This window comes from Amphiura filiformis, chromosome 15, assembly GCF_039555335.1.
Source record: "Amphiura filiformis chromosome 15, Afil_fr2py, whole genome shotgun sequence".
NCBI classification, from domain to species: Eukaryota; Metazoa; Echinodermata; class Ophiuroidea; order Amphilepidida; family Amphiuridae; genus Amphiura; species Amphiura filiformis.
Genome location: NC_092642.1, coordinates 16,107,430 through 16,129,202, shown reverse-complemented (window position 1 = coordinate 16,129,202; position 21,773 = coordinate 16,107,430). Strand labels below are relative to the sequence as shown.

The following is a 21,773-nucleotide window of genomic DNA, read 5'->3' as shown; positions in this document are numbered from 1 at the left end:
ACGCTCCGAGCCGCACACACCTACCAACATGTTGAGTGCCCCCAGGTTTTAGACTTGCTTCAAGTCCTTTGGCGTCCATAGTTAGTGAATGTAAAATTCATGGAAGCTTTGCCACATGCATCTTCCAAACATTTCTGTTTCAAAAGTTATTCTTTCGAAATAAAAAATTATTATTTTACCATCATATTAAACTTTGTAAAAAGTTATTTGACATTTGAATTGTTGAGACCAGATAGTGGACTTTCTTATCTTTACTTTACTCCAGGCATACTGTGCACTGCAGGGATAGTGTTTAAGCAAAATGCCCACCACACCCACCCCACAAGGCACACTTCCTCCCCAGCTCATGTTGCCAACTGACCTGACTAAAAAATTTAGAGAGTCCAGTATATGATAGGCCTACTTCTACCATTGATTATACAAGGGTCCTATGAAGAGCATAAATAGAGAAAAAGTAAAGAGAAAGCCTTGATCAAGGATCCAGATGACGTCAAGTAAGTAGCCAAACCCAACCAAAGCAATAAAATACAGATGACACATTGTTGATGACGCTGACCTTTAATATAACATGAAGCATGCAATAATAATGGAATATAAATCTACACTTTTAAAAGAAATTATAATGAAACTTACTCATGAATATTCATATGTGTACTACCAATACACATTGGGCATCAAGTTAGTTCGAACGCCTGATACAAGTCTGCTACATACTATTTTATTCGACGTGAAATACTTCTTCATTTGTTAGAAGATAAAATTGTTAGAAGATAAAAATGACATGAAGCAAATTGAATGAATAGAATGTGTCTTACTGCATCAAATATTCGACATCGATTACAATTATGAATCGGTCCTGAATTCCTATATCTGAATAAGGTAAAAAAATCGTTTGCTTGCCCTCCACCGACCAACCCAACATTGGCCAAAATCAGGGTCGGCCCTTTTCCAAAATCGGTTTTTTTTTTGGTTTTTTTAGATTTTAGTTTAATTTTACTGGTTTTATTAATTTTTCTGTGTGTAAATTTCATTTCAAAGCTAAATTTGCCCAACAACATTTTGTTAAGAAGAAAATCATTACTATAAACTCATACAACTTTTCATAACTGTCCGTTTTTGCATACATGTTTAAAATAAACTTCGCGTCTTATGCCTGTAACAGTAGTATTTAGTCAGCCTAATTGATCTATTTCTATATGGTGTTTCGTGTGTATTTGACGGTCCGAAGTATTGATTTATCTTTCCACATGACCAATGCTCATTGCCTATAGGCTGATAGCCTATTGACCTTTTCCCCTCTATCCCACAATGCACTATTCCAGGGGGTATGACGTAGTTCATCAACCTCATATAGATCGTGTGCATCCGATGGTCTTTGCCAGGCCTTTGCAATTATTTTATCTTAATATGGGCATACTGATTCCATATATGCGGATTATCGTAAAGGCCATCGATGTTACTAATTATGCAATTATTGAATACACGAGTGATGCAGTTACGGAGCGATGCAGAACATCTGTGTAAGAGATTTTTTTTTAAATATCACTGCGTGTCCCGTCATTAGTTTTTCCCCATTAGGTCTATAAAATGTATACAAAGTTGGGTTTCAATAGCAGGAAACTTTTTTTGGCGACGACGCCATGTCACTAAGGCATAGAAATGTTGTTTTTTGCCCCCGAAAGGGAGGTGTTGTGATCGCGCGCCATTATCGTGATTATCGGGGATTCCTTTTTTGTGATGAAGGCACCAGCCGAAATGTCCGTATTCCAGAATGTAATGAACATAACTCTGTACTCCCCCGGGGAAATGATGTATTTTGCGATCAATATGACATTTTGCTATATGTATCGTATACCCGAACCAGCGAAAAGGCATGCGACGTCAGGTTTTTCCGCTGCCTTAAGCAGGTTTCCACTCATACCCCCCTGGAATAGTGCATGATGGGAAAGAGGGAAAAAGGTCTATACATCAGTGGTGTGTCATTTAAAAATATATATATATATTTTTCCGACCTACCGACCCACCCCAAATATCCCACTGGAGAGCAAACAAACAATTATTTTTGGCTTAATTGACTAACTTAACAATAAATTAGAAAAATTATGTCTACAATCACAGGTGCAAGTCAATGTCAGAGTGTTACTTACATAATTTCTAAGGCAAAAGTACAAGTTCTATTTGTTACATTATTCTGCAAATGTCAAAAAAAAATGATATTTTGTGAATTGAAATGGTAAAACCATTTGCAACACGTTCAATAACTGATAGCTTGTCCGAACTTATCGTAACAAATTCGCCAACGAATACAAATATACCAAGTGATAATCTCCTGGTTTCAGTTTAACATTTATAGCTATTTATTATTCTGTACAAAGCATTTAGATATCACATTTCCCAGCAAACACAAAACGTTTTCGACATCATTCGCAAAAGGTTATCAGAAAACGTTTTAAATGTCGGGTTATATAAAGGGTATAGTAAGAGTATAAAACGTTTTCATAACCTTAAAAAACATTTTTGATAATCTACTGCTCAGCAAACAAAAATGTTTTACAGAAAACGTTTAAATGTCGGGTTATATAAAGGGTATAAAAACGTTTTAATAACATTCCAAAAACATTGATACAAAACATTCTAAACAGAATGTTATTTTGGGGTTGAAAAAACATTTATTTGCTTTATAAACATTAATTTTATATGTACAAATATGTAAAAAAAACATTAAAATAATTGATCACAAGATTTTTTTCAAAAGATAAATTTAGCAAACACTAAAAATTAATCACCTAATTGCATTACAACATGCAACCACCAAATAATACGTCATACCACACTTACATCCACTTTTCTTGGAACCAAGTCACAAGTCAAGTAACAAGGTGGTTGTGACTCGAGTGAATTGCAGGTCATTTACCAATTATCTCAAGTCAAGTCATTGTCATTTTTTGCCCTCATTGACTCGAGTCGAGTCAAGCCACTACAAAATCGTGACTTATGTCTGACTCGAGTCAAGTCATCAAGTCAAGTCATTACAACACTGGACTTCTCTCTTTTACACCAATATTACAACCAGATAAAAAAAAAGAACCAATGGTATTGTATTAACAAATAATAATAATATAGGTTTTCCCGTCCAATTTCAAACTTTGGTCGTTCAGTTTAGTATAAGTGTCATTCCTTTTCGCGCGAAATTGAATGAACGCTTGCATTCTCGATTTCAATTTAGCAAATGTGCAATCTATTTCATTTAATACGCATTCTAAATTCTAAATAGTGCACCCAATTTCGCACATTGTGCAGCCAAATTCGCAAATTGTACAGCCAAATTCACGTGGCCTTGAATTCAGAGCCTATTTGGTAATACAAATTCATATATGTGACTCCTCGCCACAACTGAGCCCGGATGTCGCCAGTGCCACTATTGAGATATGCTCCATCGAACTTAACAATAAACAATAGGAAAGAAAGGATTTATTGACTGTTTTATTGATTTTTCACTACTTAAATGTCAAGTACTATAGACATGATATACATCATTTTAAAGCTAATTTCAAGCAGAATATTTTGGTTGAATATCTCAAAAATGATGATTGGCGACATCCGGGCTCAGTTGTGGCGAGGAGTCACATATGGGGAATCAAAATGGAAAAATGTTCAATCGAATTCGCATAGTGCAGAATCAAATCCAGAAGTTCTTAAATATTTGACAATGGTTCAAATATAAAAATGCTATTTATCGTGTTTATATTGAACATTAGATATGATATGTATCGTCAACATTGTTCAAACAAGCACTTTGCTATAGGCCTATTAAATATGAAGGGAAAATATATTTTAAGTAATGTTTAAAATTGCCGTATATGCATAGGCCTAGTAAAAAGAAAATGAATTATAACTAATTATAATATTTAAAAGCATTTTTCCCGGTTTAGTTCAGAAACCATAAAGTGATGTATGTCCCATAGTTCAATCAAGCTCAGTGTAGTTAATCATAATTATAAAAATATAATGAAACTCTTCCTTTAAGTTAATGCTATTTCTTCTTACGATAGGTCTTTTTTTTTAAATCTTCGTATTTTTAATTGTATAATATGTATCGTATAAGGATAAAAACTGAATGAACACAGTCAAAACAACATCGAGAAATTAAATAGCTAAGCATATTTTACAGTCGACTTATTTAAACATATCCTTCACATCACAACCTGTTTATAGTTAGACCCATTTCGTGTCCATTTCATTGTGTGAAAATCTGTATATAGGCCTAGAGTATAACATTTTATTAATTTTCATTCGGCGGGGAGGGGGGGGGGGCACCGACCATGATTGGAGGGCACCGGGTCTGATTGGGGGGCACAAGCCGTTTTTCGGCCATTTTCCTGTCTGATTTTTTTAAAAATTTCAGATCGATTGGGAGGCACGTGCCCCCCCCCCCTGCCACTATGACGCTACGCCACTGGCTTAACTGACATGATAAAGTGTTAATATTGCTAACACTCGAACGTGTTAAGCGACGTTTAAACATAGGCCTATTTTAATGCGTTCGTGTGTTTAAAACAATATTAACATGTTACATTGGTATTCGTATTTGCAAGCGTTAATGTGTTTATAAATGAACACTGTATAATTCTCATTACAAGCATTACCCATTAAAACATTTGTGTGTTTATTCTGTGTTACATAGGGCTACTCACTTTTTTTCTGCTGCAACGTAGACGTAGGGCCTATAGGCCTATGTCAGTATACTTGAAAATGCGTATAATTTCAAATTGAATTCCTTTTCGCTAATTAGATTGTCAATGCATGAAATTGAAAATAGGATTAACAACGTTTCGCAGTCCCCCGTGCATCTTTGGCGAAATTGATTGCCTATTTCTTTAAATTAGACGTCTAATCGTGAAATTGAAACATTCGAGAACGAAATTGAATTCACAATAATGAATTGTTCTGATCATACATTAATTTGATTGAACTAAAATGAAATCGATTGCTCATAATGCGAAAAAGAAATCGGGATTCGTTGCGATCATTCAATCTTGCGCGAAAACGAATGACACTTTTATTAAATCAAACGCACAAGTTGCGAAATTGGCCAGGAAAACCTATAATAATAACCCAATATTTCTACAGCACAATTTGCATCGCAGATGCCCCATTGCGCTTTAAAATTAAAAAGGAGAATGCACATAGTCATACATAAAATATACAATATGAAATTTACCCATACAACCGATTAAAATTACAAGATTGATGACACTGGATATTAAAAACTACACCCTAAAAGTAATCTAAAAACAACCAAAATATTGCAGCAATGATGTTTAAAAAACAAATTTGCCGATGTACATAATCAGTATTAACATGATAAAAAGATACACTAAGAATACATTCTCGTAGTAATGGTTTTCAACTGTTCCACAACCTCGGTTTTCTTAAAATAATAGGAACAGCTCATTAATTTGCCACATACTTGTAAGTACAGGCTGCCTTAAAATTGGTGTCGGAAAAAATTAGGAGCAAGGGTTTCTTGCAATCGTTGGAATCGGCATAACATGCACTTTCTCCCTATATAATGCTTCCAGTCCCAAACATCGGGGGTTTGAGTAAAAGGCCATCAAGTTTTACACGGGGTCAAATTTCAAACTTACTCAAATTGTGTTATAAAGCATTCCTCTAGTCATAAGGAGTCAGATAATTTGTAGTTTGACATATCTATAAGATGTACCGTTCTTGGGCTATTCCCAACAAGGTCAAAGGTGAAATGTTTGGCTTTATAACATGTATAAGGTCCAAACTATTAAAATGCTCTGATTTTGACAAATGAGATGTCAAAATGTTCAATTTGATATAGCAATTTAAGATTGCACAATCTACTAAAATGTACAATTTGATATCAAAATCGTATTGGAAAATCATTCCATCACATAAGCAAGCACTTTGAATCTAACCAATTGCCTCAGGCGAAGGTCACTTCCTGGAAAGCTGGATGAGATGTTACCATGTCCTTAAGGGGCAGGAAGGGTCACTCTAGAATGAGCAATTTCCATGTCAATTTTTGCATCCATCGTAACAATTTTATCCTAAAATTACCAAAACTTATACAAAAGGCACTACTTTCTACTTACTACTTTCTCAAATTTTAGAGAAATGTTCTTCGTTTAAAAAATATAGGTCAAAAAGGATTTTCTTTTACAATTTTGACCACTTTTGGATATTTTAAGGTATAGAAATAGTATAAGTTTCTAATTCAAAAACTTGAGAGAGAAAGTAGTAATTAGATTTGTACGTATATTATTCAGTTTTTGTCGATTTGGTAATTTAAGGTAAGTGGTTGTGGTGGATGAAACAAATTGGCATGTAAAATCAAATTTGGCGTTTTTCGCAAGAACTGCTCATTTTGTCAGAAATCTGCTGTGCTTTGTTGGATTCTTTGCATCATTTCCTTTTTGAAATATGTATCTTTTAAAGATACAATACAAAACAACATCTGAAATTTCTCACTTAGAATGACCTTCATGCACCCATAAAATTTAAAGTCTGTCATTTTAATATAAATAAATAATCGTCGAGACGGATGCAAAGAAGATAGCCATTGTCATCCAGGATTGGTAGAGATAATGCGAGGCACCGTTGCCTTGGGATCCTATATGAACATGATGAAGAAAAAAATATGACAAATATAGGTTAGAAAAGGAGAGTAAAACGAAACATGCAATGGCGAAAGAAAAATGGGAACAACATGTCATATTACTTCCCCACCCAGGACCTAAGATAGTCCCCTCATGCTGACATCCCAGGCTAGCAGTAATACTTACATTTTGCTAATGAAAATTAGCCCAGTGCATATTTGCAAATGTTACTTTTGAAGGATCTTTTTTGAAAACCCACCTTGTAGTAGAGGACCAGCGCTGTTTCGTGACCAAATCTTACAACAAAGGTTTGAAAGTGTTTTTGGCATGCCTGAAGGGTACTGAACAAATTTGGCTTGGACTGCCCTCTTCAAAGTGTCAGGCATTTCGGTAGGGGTCAATTAAGGTCAAACAGGGGTCATAATTATAAAGTATCCCAAATCTTTTAAGAAGTATACCAAATTAATTACCCGCCTGTTTATAAGGAATCCAGAAAGGTATAGTTTGCCCTATCTGCGACCTTTGATTACGGAGCTATGGTCAGAAATGTGACAAAGGTGCTTTCGGCTAGGTGCATTTTTACTAAAATCGTTAAGAGTTTCCACTTTTCATGATTTTGGTGTCTAGTTATGTTTTCTGACATGACAAATTCAACTGAACAACTTAAAAAAACCCAAATGGTCGCCTTGACCTTGAATTTTCAAAATGGCCGCCAAAATGCATAAAATCAGGCAACTTGGTTTTATTTTACCAGTTTATATTATAATCGGCCTCCTATGACTTCCAGCTTGCGATGGACCCATACAAAACTTATGTTGGTCACGTGACTCACCTACGTGAGTATTCATTTTGTCCGCCTGGTGACCCCCTTTACGATTAATGTGAGTCAAATGACACACTTGAAGTGAGTCAACCAACTCATTATTGGGTCAAGTAAGTCAAATGACACACTTGAAGTGAGTCAACCAACTCATTTAGTGGGTCAGTGAGTCATGTGACACACTTAGTGGATCATTGTGTCACTCCTTGACCCACCTTGAGTGGGTCACGTGACACATTTGACCAACAGAAACATTTACATTTTTTCATTGCTCATTTTTATCTCAATATTCGCATGGTTTAATTTGAAATTTAATAACATTTCAGTACTGGCGATGAGCGATGGAAATCTGACCCATATGGTAGGGTCTTTGTTGCTTCAATCTATGCCGTATACAGATAAAAGATCATCCCACGTCATACTTGTTGCGTAATAATATAATCTTAGCTTTATTTTGATGTTTATATAAACATTTATACATGTGGGCAATTCCATGGTAACTCGTGCTACACATTTGCGCCTCCTATAACAAACTTGATGCTCTACAGCAGTACTCGCCGTACGCCAGAGTTTCTAGAATGCTGCTAAAATAAGAAAATTCTTAATGCTAATTTATTGCACATTCTAGGGAAGCGTGGTTACCTTTTTGAAATCGCCGAGTGGGAGGGTTTTCAATGAAATATTTTTTGTGTTAAAACTGAAGCATCCTATGTATAAAAGAATATATGAATATTAACTGCACATCATATATAACGATTCGTAATACCCAATCGTGCTAAAATTTACGTGATTTAGGAGGCAGAGAATTTTATTTCAATTTTATATACGCCAAAATATTTTCTGAATTTAGTCAAAATTAACACTCAATTGATGGTAAAAATTTTATGTAAATTTTGATGTTGAGGTCCCGACTAAAGATTACTGTTTCGTCTTTATGGGAATCTAATCTCCAATATCTGGAAGAATCTTTTGGAGACCTGCGTGGAAATATCCCATAAATTGCAAAAATCCAGACTGTGTATACAAGAAAAATGGCTGATCACATAACCCGGTATAATAGGAGTATAGCACGTGCAGCCATATAGCAGCCCAGCGAGTTCAAATCGATAATGTATTGTGCATGTATATTGTCGGGTTTATATGTAGAACACGCAGTTATCAACAATTGAGCGCTATTAATACACATTAATGTTTTTAAACAAATAAAATTCCAAAATATGGTACGTTTTCTGTCTTTGCTTGTCACGTGGTATGTTGAAGTAATAAAGTTGCGATTATATGTTTAAATTTTCACGACGACACCATCAAGTCCTTGTGGACGAGTGGTCTAAGGCGCTGGTGATATGTCGATACTGTATAGGCCTACATGATAGAGGAGCAGTGCAGCGTGGGTTCGAGCCCCGTTGATGCTCCAGCTTTTTAACTCATTTGAGTGGAACCTTTATTTTTTGTATTTTAATTTACCAATATTCAAGGCTAGATCCTCATAGTATTGCTACATGAAGATATAAACTATTGTATGTTTGGGACAGCTGCGAAAAACGGAAACTCGTGCTACGAGCTACGACATGCTAAAAAATTACTCGCTTTTATTTTGATGGTGTCCTAAAACAAAAAACACTATAAAGCCTAATTGATTATGATAAGTAACTACTATGGTGAGGTTTATCTTGATATATCTTTTTTTTTCATGTTTTAGACCATGTCCACTTTTGCATGGAATTGCCCATGTAAAGCCGGCATTTTGTCTTACCCGTCGTGGAATGTGGTGACACAATAACTTCAGCTGAAAGCGAAACTTGAAGTCTCGCGGTGGATCCTACAAAAATGTCTGTGGTGGAGACTGTGGTTATCGTACGGCCCACCTCTAGGTTACCAATTTCAAATTCCGTCAAAAGTTTACACTGAAAATGGCAGCTATTAACTGCCACTTGATGAAAGGTGCCAGGGTTCGATGCGTCGGCTGCGTCCGCAGCTATCACCGGACCATCATCGTAGTGCGCAATCCCGATTACATCACCAGTTTGGACTTCGATTCGATCACCAGTTGGAATGTTGTATATATTAACCCTGTTGGCTATCACGTTTGATGCGGGAATGTCATTTATACCAATTATATTCCAAGTGGAAGTAGAGCCACCGGTAGTACCTGTCAAAACCTGTCTGAATACGATAACTTTGAATGGGAATGATTGTTTAGGCCAATACTGCCATGATGCAATGACTCCATTGCATGATATGGCGTTGTTAATCAAGACCATTGCGATTCGTACATTAGACAGTTTTCCAGCTCGATTCACAACACGTTGCCCCACAGAACAACCTACGGGGAAAGAACGTAAAGTAGCATATTAATATTTATGGTAACACAAGCCAGACTTACCGTTCTTTGGGTATTCTGACTCCACGTCGCAGCGCGATGCGATGTTCCGATGCTTTTAAAACATCGCAGAATCGCGCGATGGAATTGAAAAGTACATTTCAATTTTATCTATGAATTGGTAGTTTAGATCTCCCATAATTTTCACCAAAAATCAAGAATTGGTATTTTCTTTTCGCTGCAGTTCATTTGACTTTTTCACCATGTTAACAAAGGAATGATGACGTCACTGCCACCTTTGTAATGTTCTAACCGGCTTCAGTTGGAAGTGAAAAAATTGTTGCATCAAATGTGTTAGCTAACATTGGTCATGTTCCCGGGTCATGTTGGTAGAAATTTCAAATTTGGATCAAAATTGTAGGAAATCTATACTTCTGATTCATTGTTAGGTCTTTCAATAATGTTGGATTAAGTATTTTCTTGAAATGGGCTTAAAACTTTTTTATCGTTCTCCCCCTTTAAAATCTAACTCTGACAACAAAAAACCTTTGTTCCGTTATGTATTAACTAAACAAGAGGTCAAGTTTCTCTGTTGTTGGACCCAAATTGTGGAACAATTTACCATCAAATATTGCACATCTTCATTGCCATCATTTAAGAAACATCTGGAGACTGAAGATGTTCTCAAATTCATTGTGTGTCTTTCTGCTATCATGTTTGATTAATTTTGCTATTCCTGTTGTTTATTTTGATGGTGTCTTAAAACAAAAACACTATAAAGCCTAATTGATTATGCTACGGTAACTCGTGCTACAGTTTGTCCGGCCAAAAAGATGGAACCGAATTACGTAATAAATGCATTATCAAGATAAAAAAAAACATCACAGAATATGTAAATTTAGATAGTCCTTGAGCAATTTAAAACAAAAAACATGAAATAAAATCTTAATAAAGATGTGCAAAGCAGATCCAAAATGTAAGGGTTTTTTTCACTCAAAAAAGTAACAAATTTGGCAACAAACAGGTTTTTCAAAACAAATTCATGGTAAACATGCACCAACGTAATTGCAAGACAACTTAATTTAAGGAGCATGTTAACTTCTTTCATTTGATACCAAATTTGCCATTGTAGCACTTGTAGTTTTAAAGTTCTAAGCATTTTTCATGTTTTGGGCCATGTCCACTTTTGCATGGAATTGCCCATGTAAAGCCGGCATTTGTCTTACCCGTCGTGGAATCTGGTGGCACAATAACTGGTGGCACAATAACTTCAGCTGAAAGCGAAACTTGAAGCCTCGCGGTGGATCCTTGCCAAATGTCTGGGGTGGAGACTGTGGTTATCGTACTGCCCACCTCTAGGTTACCAATTTCAGATTCCGTCAAAATTCTACACTGCAATTGGCAGCTATTAACTACCACTTGATGAAAGGTGCCAGGGTTCGATGCGTCGGCTGCGTCCGCAGCTATCACCGGACCATCATCGTAGTGCGCAATCCCGATTACATCACCAGTTTGGACTTCGATTCGATCACCAGTTGGAATGTTGTATCTATTAACCCGGTTGGCTATCACGTTTGATGCGGGGATGTCATTTATACCAATTATATTCCAAGTGGAAGTAGAGCCACCGGTGGTACCTGTCAAAACCTGTCTGAATACGATAGCTTTGAATGGGAATGATTGCTTAGGCCAATACTGCCATGATGCAATGACTCCATTGCATGATATGACGTTGTTAACCAAGACCATTGCGATTCGTACATTAGCTACTTTTCCAGCTCGATTCACAACGCGTTGCCCCACAGAACAACCTACGGGGAAAGAACGTAAAGTAGCATATTAATATTTATGGTAACACAAGCCAGACTTTGGGTATTCTGACTCCACATCGCAGCGCGATGCGATGTTCCGATGCTTTTTAATAAACATCGCAGCATCGCGCGATGAAATTCAAATGTACATTTCAATTTTATCTATGAATTGGTAGACTGAAGATGTTCTCAAATTCATTGTGTGTCTTTCTGCTATCATGTCTTATTAATTTTGCTATTCCTGTTGTTAATATTTTGATATTTGACAAACTAATTTGAGAGAAAAGTTATTGAAAGCGTTTAAAAAGTTATGAGCGCCATTCATTTTATAATGGTTTTTATTTGGTAAAACACACAAATAAAATAGAGACCCTAAACAAATAGTGATCAAGAGATAAACAAACGACAAAAACAGAAAATATCAAGGCCAGGGGCGTAGCAAGGGTGGATAGGGTGGACGAAGTCCATGGGCGCCGAGGGTTCGAGGTTCAGCTGGATATATGGAAAAGTTTTCCTATGTTAAATAAATTATACTCGACTCCAGTGTGTGCACGCTGTGTGTACAGAGGCGTTCGAGGTCAATGCACAATGCATACATGACCACACAACACACTAAGCAGGGCTGTGCGGAAGAGGGTATGGTTTTTCCTACGGTACGACAGCACTTTGTAACCAATCAGATTCCTTTTTAGAGAGTAGAATCTGGCAAAGTATTTCTAGGAAATACCTATGAATACCGTTTGAGCCAAGTCAATCGGACTTTCTATTATCAAGTGAGGGCCGTCTATAGACGCTACTTTAATGACACGGGGTGCATGTCAGTGTATTTCGCCGTAAATCGAGTGAGATTTTGGGAATACCTTGCGGTGTTTAGTGCTCCTGTACGACGAGGTCTTTCATCAGATTTCCTTGAAAATCGGGGAAAGTAAAGTTTAATATATACATGAGACAATTAAGAGTGAGCCAAAAAATAAAAGACTTTCCCTTCATAATAATTGAAGTTGAAAGAGAAAAAAAGACAAATTTCTCCCATTGCGTAACTGTGTGACCCCTTTTATTTGAGCAAAAGAGACTACTTTTCCATAGTGAGTCGGAGTGAGTGCGGAAAGTAGAGCCTTCATTGCTGAAATTGTAACACTTGCCATACTTTCACATTATTACAATAGTCCAGTGTTTTGTCAAGCGGTAGGTTGGTCCTATTGTACCAGATCTTGATGGGCCTCTGTAAGATTCGCCATAAAAGCAGTTTAATAAAATTATACGCCAAAATGATACTCTTCAAAGTTAACATTTCGATCTTTGTGGTATTTACAATATTAGTAGCAAGAAGCCCTATAGTAGGTCGGAAAATCTTGAAAATTGTGTTGCCATGTTCAAAATAATTAAAGAAAAAACGATTTAATGAATTGCCTTCATCAGGTGTAGTACTATATAAACAATCAATCTCGATAGAATCTATAGTGTGGGTAGTACATTCTGAGTGGCCTTATGTATTCAAGTTTGACATTGTTATTGTCATGACTGTGTAATAAAGACGGGTATATTAATGATGAATCTCAACGCAAGGTAAATATAGCAATCTTGGTGTGTAGAAATTTGAAATGAAAACTTGAAAGGAACAACCCAAAAGTATGATGAAGTCATGAACGAAAGTCCTTTTGTTTAGGGGGAGTGGTTCAAAAAGGCCGATTATGTTAGTAAAAAGTAGTTTTAAAAAAGCTATTTAAAGCCATAATGTAGGGGCCTACGATCTTTTAAAATGAGTTTGGTCAATTGTTTTCCAAAACTGATTTTTTGCCATTATTTGTAATGTTAACACACCAGTCCCAACTTAAACGTAATTGGATTCAACCAAATTCGTTGTGGTTTTTAGGACAAAAGCAACTTTGAATTAAAATCCCCCCATTAGAACACCACAGTTATTGCGGCTGAGATAAGGAGTACCTCATAAGTTTGGATTAAACTGACCAGAAAACTTTCCTAATAATATTGCATAATATTTGGCAAAGAATAATCAAATTAAAATGTAACCGAAATCGTATTAACACTATTATTATTAGAACGCAAAATGTCCATGGTAATAGGTGCCGTACGAGTGTAGGCCTACGTGGGATGTGATCGCTTTTTTCTTTATTTCAACATGTTCAATGTCAAATATTTTCTATAGAATATGTAATTTGTTGACATGGGATGATTTATATAACTGGGATTTATGTATAAATTATTTTTTCAAAGGTTTCCATGACTACTTGATTCATGAGAAGACACGTGAATAATTTTCATAATGATCAAATGACCCGTGAATTTTGTATATCTAAGAATAAACTTCATTACATGTACGTATTAGGACTATTATTTTTAGTTATGATGATAAAAATATGGAATGACTTCCTCTTCCATTTTTTTCTGCAGTCATTAAAGTTTCAAAATTCATAATCATACATTTTGGTCAAGGATTATAGACTTTAGACATGGAAACATTTGAATTAATTTACATAGTTTACCAAATTAATTCAGACAAAATAGGACATTAGCAAATCAAATTATTGTAAATGATTTTAATAGTGCACTTTGAAAAATGTGCAGCCCGTGCAGTTTTTCATAGTTTATTTCTAGCCCAGCGTGTTAAAAAGGTGGCCTACCCCTCGATGAGGATGACACTCTCAGATGCATAAATACGTTAACCTGGGACGTTAACATCATTCCCAGTCATGTACTAAACCAACAACAAAGATTCAAAAGGTTTGCCTCTTGTTTCCTGTGTGTTAATTACTTAATGTAAGGTATGAAAATATCAAGTTAATCTATTTAACAGCGGTCTTAAAATTCATGTATAGGCCTAATAAAGATTAAATATACAAAAGTCAGTCGCAAATGGCCATTTGCCAATTTATGGCTAATTAAACCATATACTTTTAGGCCACTAGGTTTTCTTATTTGCTTAGAAACACTGGAAGGGGGATGTTAAAAGGGCCCCGTATTGCTCCTTGTCCATGCCCCCACCCCGAGGCTCTTGCTACGCCCCTGTTCGAGGCCCTGAAACAAATAGTGTGGGTACATAGGCAGGTTCATCACAGGAAAAAAAATACTGCATTTTCCTACCAGAACCAAACTTGGCACATATGTTACTTGGGTTACTAGAATGAAAATAAGCTTTTGTGCCACCTCGATTTTTCCTTAAATCCAAGATGGTGCCCAAAATCACCAAGTGTATAAAAAATAATTATAAAAACATGTTTTGGCATCTTTATGAGGAGCAAATACCTCAATTTTCACCTTAAATGTATCCAAATGTAAGAAAAATACACAAACTTATTATTTTCAGTCAATGTCTTATCACTTGACCTTGAAATATTCAAAATGGCTGCCATTTGTACTGTACAGGTTAAAAATCATTGAAACGACATGTTTGGACATTTTTATGTGACGGATTGGCACCATTTCTAGCCTTAACTGTATAAACTGAATATAAAAAACTTTATTAACTTCAGCCAATGTCTCCTCACTCGACCTTTAGATATTCCAAATGGCTGCCATTTACACTGTACAGGTTAAGAATGATTAAAAAACATGTTTTGCATCTTCATATGATGCAAACTACACCAGTTTCTCTCAAAATATATAAGCAAAATATGCAAACTTATTAATTTCAGCCAATGTCTTATCAGTTGACCTTGAAATATTCAAAATGGCTGCCATTTGCACTGTATGGGTTAAAAATCATAAAAAAACATGTTTTGACATCTTTGATGCAAATGACACTATTTTGGCCCAAATTGTATAAGTAAAATATATAAACCGATGAATTTCAGTCAATATCTCATCACCTAACCTTGAAATATTCAAAATGGCTGTCATTTGCCCTGTACAGGTTAAAATTCATTAAGAAATATGTGTTGACATCTTTATGTGACGCATGTGGCACCATTGTCGCCTAAATTTAAAATAAATAAAATAAATGTAGATATTTATATAGCGCTTTATGCCGTAAACAGCCTCAAAGCGCTTTACATTTATTCCGCCGTCATTAGAATATGTCGGAACCACGTTTGCAGCCTACAAGTGGCGCAGGGTCCATCAGTACAACGACTGTGACTACCCCTAACAGCTTCCCATTGCACCTGGGTGGGGTGAGGCAAGCGAGGCAAAGCGCCTTGCTTAAGGGCGCAACACGGTGGTGGGACGGGGAATCGAACCCACGCACGTCGAGCAAGCTCTCAGATTATCAGTCCAAGGCCGTAACCACTTAAATGCATTTAAAGCAAAATATACAAACATGATTTAATTTGAAGACAATAATTTATACACTGCAAATGGAAGCCATTCGGAATAGTTCTATAGGTCAGGTAATGAGGCATTGACTGAAATTAATCAATTTGTATATTTTGTTTATACATTTTAGGCGAAAATGGTGCCATTTGCTTCACATAATAATGTCAAAATGTGTTTTTTTAACAATTAACAAGCTATTTTTAATATTTCAAGGTCAAGTGATGAGACATTGACTGAAATAAACCAGTTTGTATTATGTGATGCGATCAAGCAAAATCAGTCGGAACTCTGAAATATTAGCTGCATTGTGCAGAAAACCCCATTGAAATTGAACAACCAGTTCAAAAGATATGAGTAATTAAGAGTTTCCAAAACAACATGAAACAAAAGGAAATATTTCAATATTTTGGCTATTATCTCAAAATCAACATTTCCGAGTTCCGGCTGATTTTGCTTGATCGCATCACATATTATGCATACATTTTAGGCGAACATGGTGTTCTATTCGTCACATAAAGATGTCAAAACATGTTTTTTAAATATTTTAAACCTTTACAGTGATGAGATATTGACTGAAATAAATCAGTTTGTATATTTTTCTTATACATTTTGGCAAAAATGGCGTCATTTGTGTCACATAAAGATGTCAAAACGTGTTTTTAATGATTAAACATGTAGAGTGATGAGATATTGACTGAAATTAACCAGTTTGTATATTTAGCTTATACATTTTGGCGAAAATTGTGTCATTTGCTGCACAAAAAGATGTCAAAACATGTTTTTAATGATTTTAAACCAATCATGTACCATTATTTGAAAACAAAGAAACAGCATACCTGAGTTGACCGTTGGAGTGACAGCTAGCACAGCAACAAGCAGAAATGTCCACCGAAGATACATCGCCATACTTAATAATAAGAATCGGGGTGTGTCCGAACGTGTTGTTTTAGTAGCGGCTTTGTAGAAATGGATTATGATATTTAAAGTAATAAAGTGAAATACCAAGATAAATCTTGATACGATGCAAGATGATGTATTTTGAAAACGTAATGGCTAACACACAATAGTTATTTATTACTGCCCGTGAAGCCGATTTAAGGCATTCGATGGATGGCTTTATGTTCCAACTTCCAAATATAGGTATGATAATAAAGAAGCAAGCCGGAACAATTTTGTTTTCCGTGATTTTTTACCAGTACAACGGAAAAGTACTAATTTCCTCCTTTTACCAATGACGGTTTGCAGTGTTTATTGTTTTGATCCTATTATTGTGATGTCATCTTGACATTGAGTGAAATTCCAAGCCATGAACCTTAAAATAGGCCTAATTGTGTGTATAAGCGTTGCCAGTTTGTTTCCAAAAATTGTAAACCTCGGAATCCACCTTTTGTTTAGTAGCTATTCCAATCCATATATGGTTGTGTTTAGTTTTATGTTGAAAGCGTATGTTATTTTTAGAGCTGACGTAATGAGCTATACTTAGCGGTTTTGAACATTTGTGGTGTGATCCAGCAAAATCTGTCTCAAGTCGGTCATATTAAATTTGCAGTGTCTTATTTGATTGTAACAAACATTTGCAAAGCTACATCTTGCAGAAAACCCCATTGAAATTGGACAACCAGTCAGTGGCGTAGCCAGGACTTTTTCAGAGGGGGATGGGGCAAGGCAAATTTTCAATAGGGGGGGGGGACTTTGACAGAAATGGTCAAAATGGGCTAAAAATGACACAAAAAAAGGCCTCCCACTAGGGGGAAAGGGGGAGGGGGCAAAACTTTAAGGAGTTTTCGAAACTTGGCTATATATATATATATGCACGAATGGAAATACCCATCCGATCATCTACCCAGGGTAAGGTTACCCAGGGTAACCTTACCCTGGGTAGACAATGTGATAGGGACTTTGATATAGAGTTACGATGTATGGACATCCTAGAGCTGTTCTTATACATTAAATTCCCGTTAAATAAGGACATATGTACAGTGTGCGCAGGCCTACATCTTCTTTCAAATTTGCACATAAAATAACGAACATGTCAATTAGAACATCAATTGGCCTCCAAGTAATACCGGTATGCAAATGATGGGACTGGGGTCTGAGTATTAAAAGAACATACAAGTACAATATCATCATTAATGCATGCAGCGTGACACGCCCGTTGGTTGCAATGCAGCACCGGGTCAAAGCATTAATGTTTGGTGGTATTTGTGTGGGAACCCCCGAACAGCATGGCCAGTTCATGAGTATGACCACACAGTGGTATGACATTATGCAGCGTTCCCAGTGTTTACACAGCACGGAACGTCCGTAGCGTGGACATGGCCGTGGTACATGTTCCGGTAATCCAAGTTGGTATTTACAATTTAATATGTACAAAATGTACATAAGTTCAAAATGAAGAGTGAGACGAGATGGGGTTTGGCCGGGGTTTGGAATGTTAAAAAGATAAAGAAACTAAAAAGATAAAGGAAGAATAAACTATATATATACCAGTACCACGTAATAGAAAGATGAGTATTAATACCTGTAACATTTTTGACAATAATATTGAGCGCCTAAATTGCACATATCGAAATTTCCCAATGTAGCATTTCAACTATGTTCATCTTTCAAGTTCACATAAATAATATATGTGTATTAAAGTGTACATCGTGACTACCCCAGGTTGACCAGCACACTAAACTAACTACCTGAAGTTGACAATATGTCTTCAACGGTCACCCTGGGTTGACACTGCAAAAGATGTATACTGTTCATAGCCGTATAATTGTCATAGACATTACACGTTGGCAAGAAGTTATACGTCATACCCTGTATGTGTTAGCATGGTTAGTAACAGCACACGGATATATATATATCCAGATTTTTAAAAAGTAATATAGAGTCTACCCAGGGTAAGGTTACCCTGGGTAACCTTACCCTGGGTAGACGATCGGATGGGTATTTCCATTCGTATATATAGCACATATATATATATATATAAATATATTGATAGTTCCGACTTCTGACTGAGTTTGCTTGATCAGATCACATTTCATATTGCGCTTTTGATAGTAGATCACTCTTGTGGACAGTGTAGATGTTTTAATACGACATCTTGCTATCAGCAGTAGATAGCATGTTTTAATACGACATCTTGCCATCAGCAGTAGATAGCATGTTTTAATACGACATTTTGCTATCAGCAGTAGATAGCATGTTTTAATACGACATTTTGCTATCAGCAGTAGATAGCATGTTTCAATACGACATTTTGCCATCAGCAGTAGATAGCATGTTTTAATACGACATCTTGCCATCAGCAGTAGATAGCATGTTTTAATACGACATTTTGCCATCAGCAGTAGATAACATGTTTTAATACGACATTTTGCTATCAGCAGTAGATAGCATTCTTGAGGTCACATTGGAATCAATGTGGTGTCATAATGTGCAGGATTAGAGAACAAACAAATTTACACCAATATTATTGTATGGGCGGAGCCATAGGCGGAGAGCCATACTTTAATTTTGTTTTGCAATATTTGTTCGCACGTTTAAGGGTTTATCTAGCCACTGTGTAGATTGAAAGTTGCAGGGTATATAGTATGTAATCGAATGAAGAAGTAGATAGATTTTCTATAATAATATGTGTTCAGGAGAGGAGATATTTAACAAAAACAAAAACACCCAAGTCCGTCAAATGCACGAATAAGAATACGTGTATAGTATAGGCCTATCCACCATTGGGGAATTGCCGCAGCTGATTAGAGTCGTTCATTTCGTGCGGTACATGATTAGAGTCGTTCATTTCGTGCGGTAAATAGCGGGCAATGGGTGTATTTTTTGTTTGCTTTTGTGCTGCTTTTGGAAACACTAGCGTTCGCTATACAGTCGTTAATTTGTTTGCACAGACCTAGTCTCCTACACAGCCAATTTGTGTCGGGCGATCCAAATAAACATCGTGATAGCTACATACAGTCTGCCCGAGGCACAGACTATCAAGTGTTTGTTTACCAGTGACCTTCAATAAAATCGATACTGTAGTACAAACATGCTATATACAGGGTGTCCCTGAAAGAACTGTATCGTCAGAAACTTAATTGTTTGGGTATTTTAACGCCACAAAGATCAATGACGTCCTATAAACGAGTTTCGTTTAGGGGTGAGGGGGTAAAAATACTCGATTACGTTTGTACAAAACCATCGGTCTGAAGAATGTGTCATTATTATTATTATGTCAAAATTTTCAACATTTCATTATTACGTTTCTGGCAGGGAGGGAGGGGTCGGCTGAGAAATGAAACTAGTTACGTTTATAGGACGTCATCGATCTTTTGGTTTGTTCCTTATAGGGTCTACAGGGGTTTTAACAACATGGTGTATCGCCTAAACTTGGTCAGTTGTATTTGTAGTTGATGTTCTTACAGAGCTGAATAGATTTCAGGGTCATCCAAGGTCACCCAGGGTTCATCTGAGGTCAAATGACTAAAAACTGTCATATGGGCACGAAACTTGGTGGGTATAGTCAACACTTAAGAGTAACATTTTTGGAAGGTCATTTCGGGGTCATCCGAGGTCACCCAGGGGCATCTGAGGTCAAATTACTAAAACTATATATGGGCACGAAACTTGGTGGGTATAGTCAACATTTAGAGTCAAATTATTGGAAGGTCATTTCGGTGTCATCCGAGGTCACCCAGGGTCATCTGATGTCAAATTACTAAAAACTGACATAACAGCATGAAATTTGGTGAGTACAGTCAACATTAAGAGTCAAATGTTTGGAAGGTCATTTTGGGGGTAATCCAAGGTCACTTAGGGGTCATCTGAGGTCAAATGACTAAAATCTGTCGTATGGGCATGAAACTTGGTGGGTACAGTCAACATTGCTAGGAAACTGTCTATACATACAAAAACTTCCAACACACGGCTCGGGTTGTTTTGGTAAAGCAATACCAACACCTGTTGTGAACTCGACACCACAAGGGGATATCCCATATCCCAACCCGTGCTCTGGGCATCTTGTAAAACATAAACATTACACAGCTGTGCGGCCTATTACATTTCCATATTATTTCCTTCTTTAATCACCCCACACTCCCCATCCACCATCCAGGCTTCGCCCATACAGGGTTCTGAAAAGAAACTCACATCTAAACACAACCACTACCATACCATCACCCAACAACCTTACACACCAACCGCGTATGCCGAAAACCGCGCAACCCGAGAACCGCTCTAGTTCAGTTTTGAAATTGTGATTATTTTTCCAAGTGTAAGAATACTTTACACAGGACCATGTATGGTTTTGGTTGGTTTTATGGTGCAAGTTTGGATTCATGCAATTAATTAATGACTGTGTGCTTCCAGGATAACGAGCGAGTGTTTCATTTTTAAAGTTTATGACAATTTGCGATAGTGTGTTTTTAAGCCCTTTTATAACAGAACACTCTTGGGGACAGATTGTAATCAGCAGTAGATAGCATCCCAGCAAACATAAAACGTTTTCGACATCATTCGCAAAAGGTTATAAAAGGTTGTGAGAAAACGTTTAAATGTCGGGTTATATAAAGGGTATATTAAGAGTATAAAACGTTTTCATAACTTTAAAAAACATTTTTTGATAATCTACTGCTCAGCAAACAAAAATGTTTTACAGAAAACGTTTAAATGTCGGGTTATATAAATGGTATAAAAACGTTTTAATAACATTCCAAAAACATTCTTGAAAACTTGATACAAAACTTTCTGAAACAGAATGTTATTTTGGGGTTGAAAAAATATTTTGCGAAAAATGTTTAAAAACGTTTTCATGACCTTTATATAACCCGACATTTAAATGTTATTAAAAGGTTTTGAAAAAACATTTTAAGAACATTTCTGTGTTTGCTGGGTTCAAATATTTCAACATAATGTTATTTAAGTATTGACACAATATTTGG

General features: G+C 36.3%; 1 protein-coding gene across 1 annotated transcript; it reads right to left on the bottom strand.

The window, feature by feature from the left end:
- Positions 1 to 5,110: 5,110 nt before the first annotated feature.
- Positions 5,111 to 17,136, bottom strand: LOC140171307 (uncharacterized). The gene is made up of 4 exons (XM_072194542.1): positions 16,689 to 17,136; positions 10,996 to 11,580; positions 9,203 to 9,772; positions 5,111 to 6,643 (listed from the first exon to the last, which is right to left on the bottom strand). Exons 1-4 carry the CDS (start codon positions 16,756 to 16,758, stop codon positions 6,546 to 6,548), a joined length of 1,323 nt encoding a protein of 440 aa, XP_072050643.1. The 5' UTR covers positions 16,759 to 17,136; the 3' UTR covers positions 5,111 to 6,545.
- Between the last annotated feature and the right edge of the window lie 4,637 nt (positions 17,137 to 21,773).

Coding starts and splice junctions, on each gene's coding strand:
- LOC140171307 (XM_072194542.1), bottom strand. CDS start 16,758: ATGGCGATGTATCTTCGGTGGACATTTCTGCTTGTTGCTGTGCTAGCT. Junction 9,773..10,995: donor GCCACCAGATTCCACGACGG/GTAAGACAAATG, acceptor CTTTCCCCGTAG/GTTGTTCTGTGGGGCAACGT. Junction 6,644..9,202: donor GTCACCACATTCCACGACGG/GTAAGACAAAAT, acceptor ATGTTCATATAG/GATCCCAAGGCAACGGTGCC.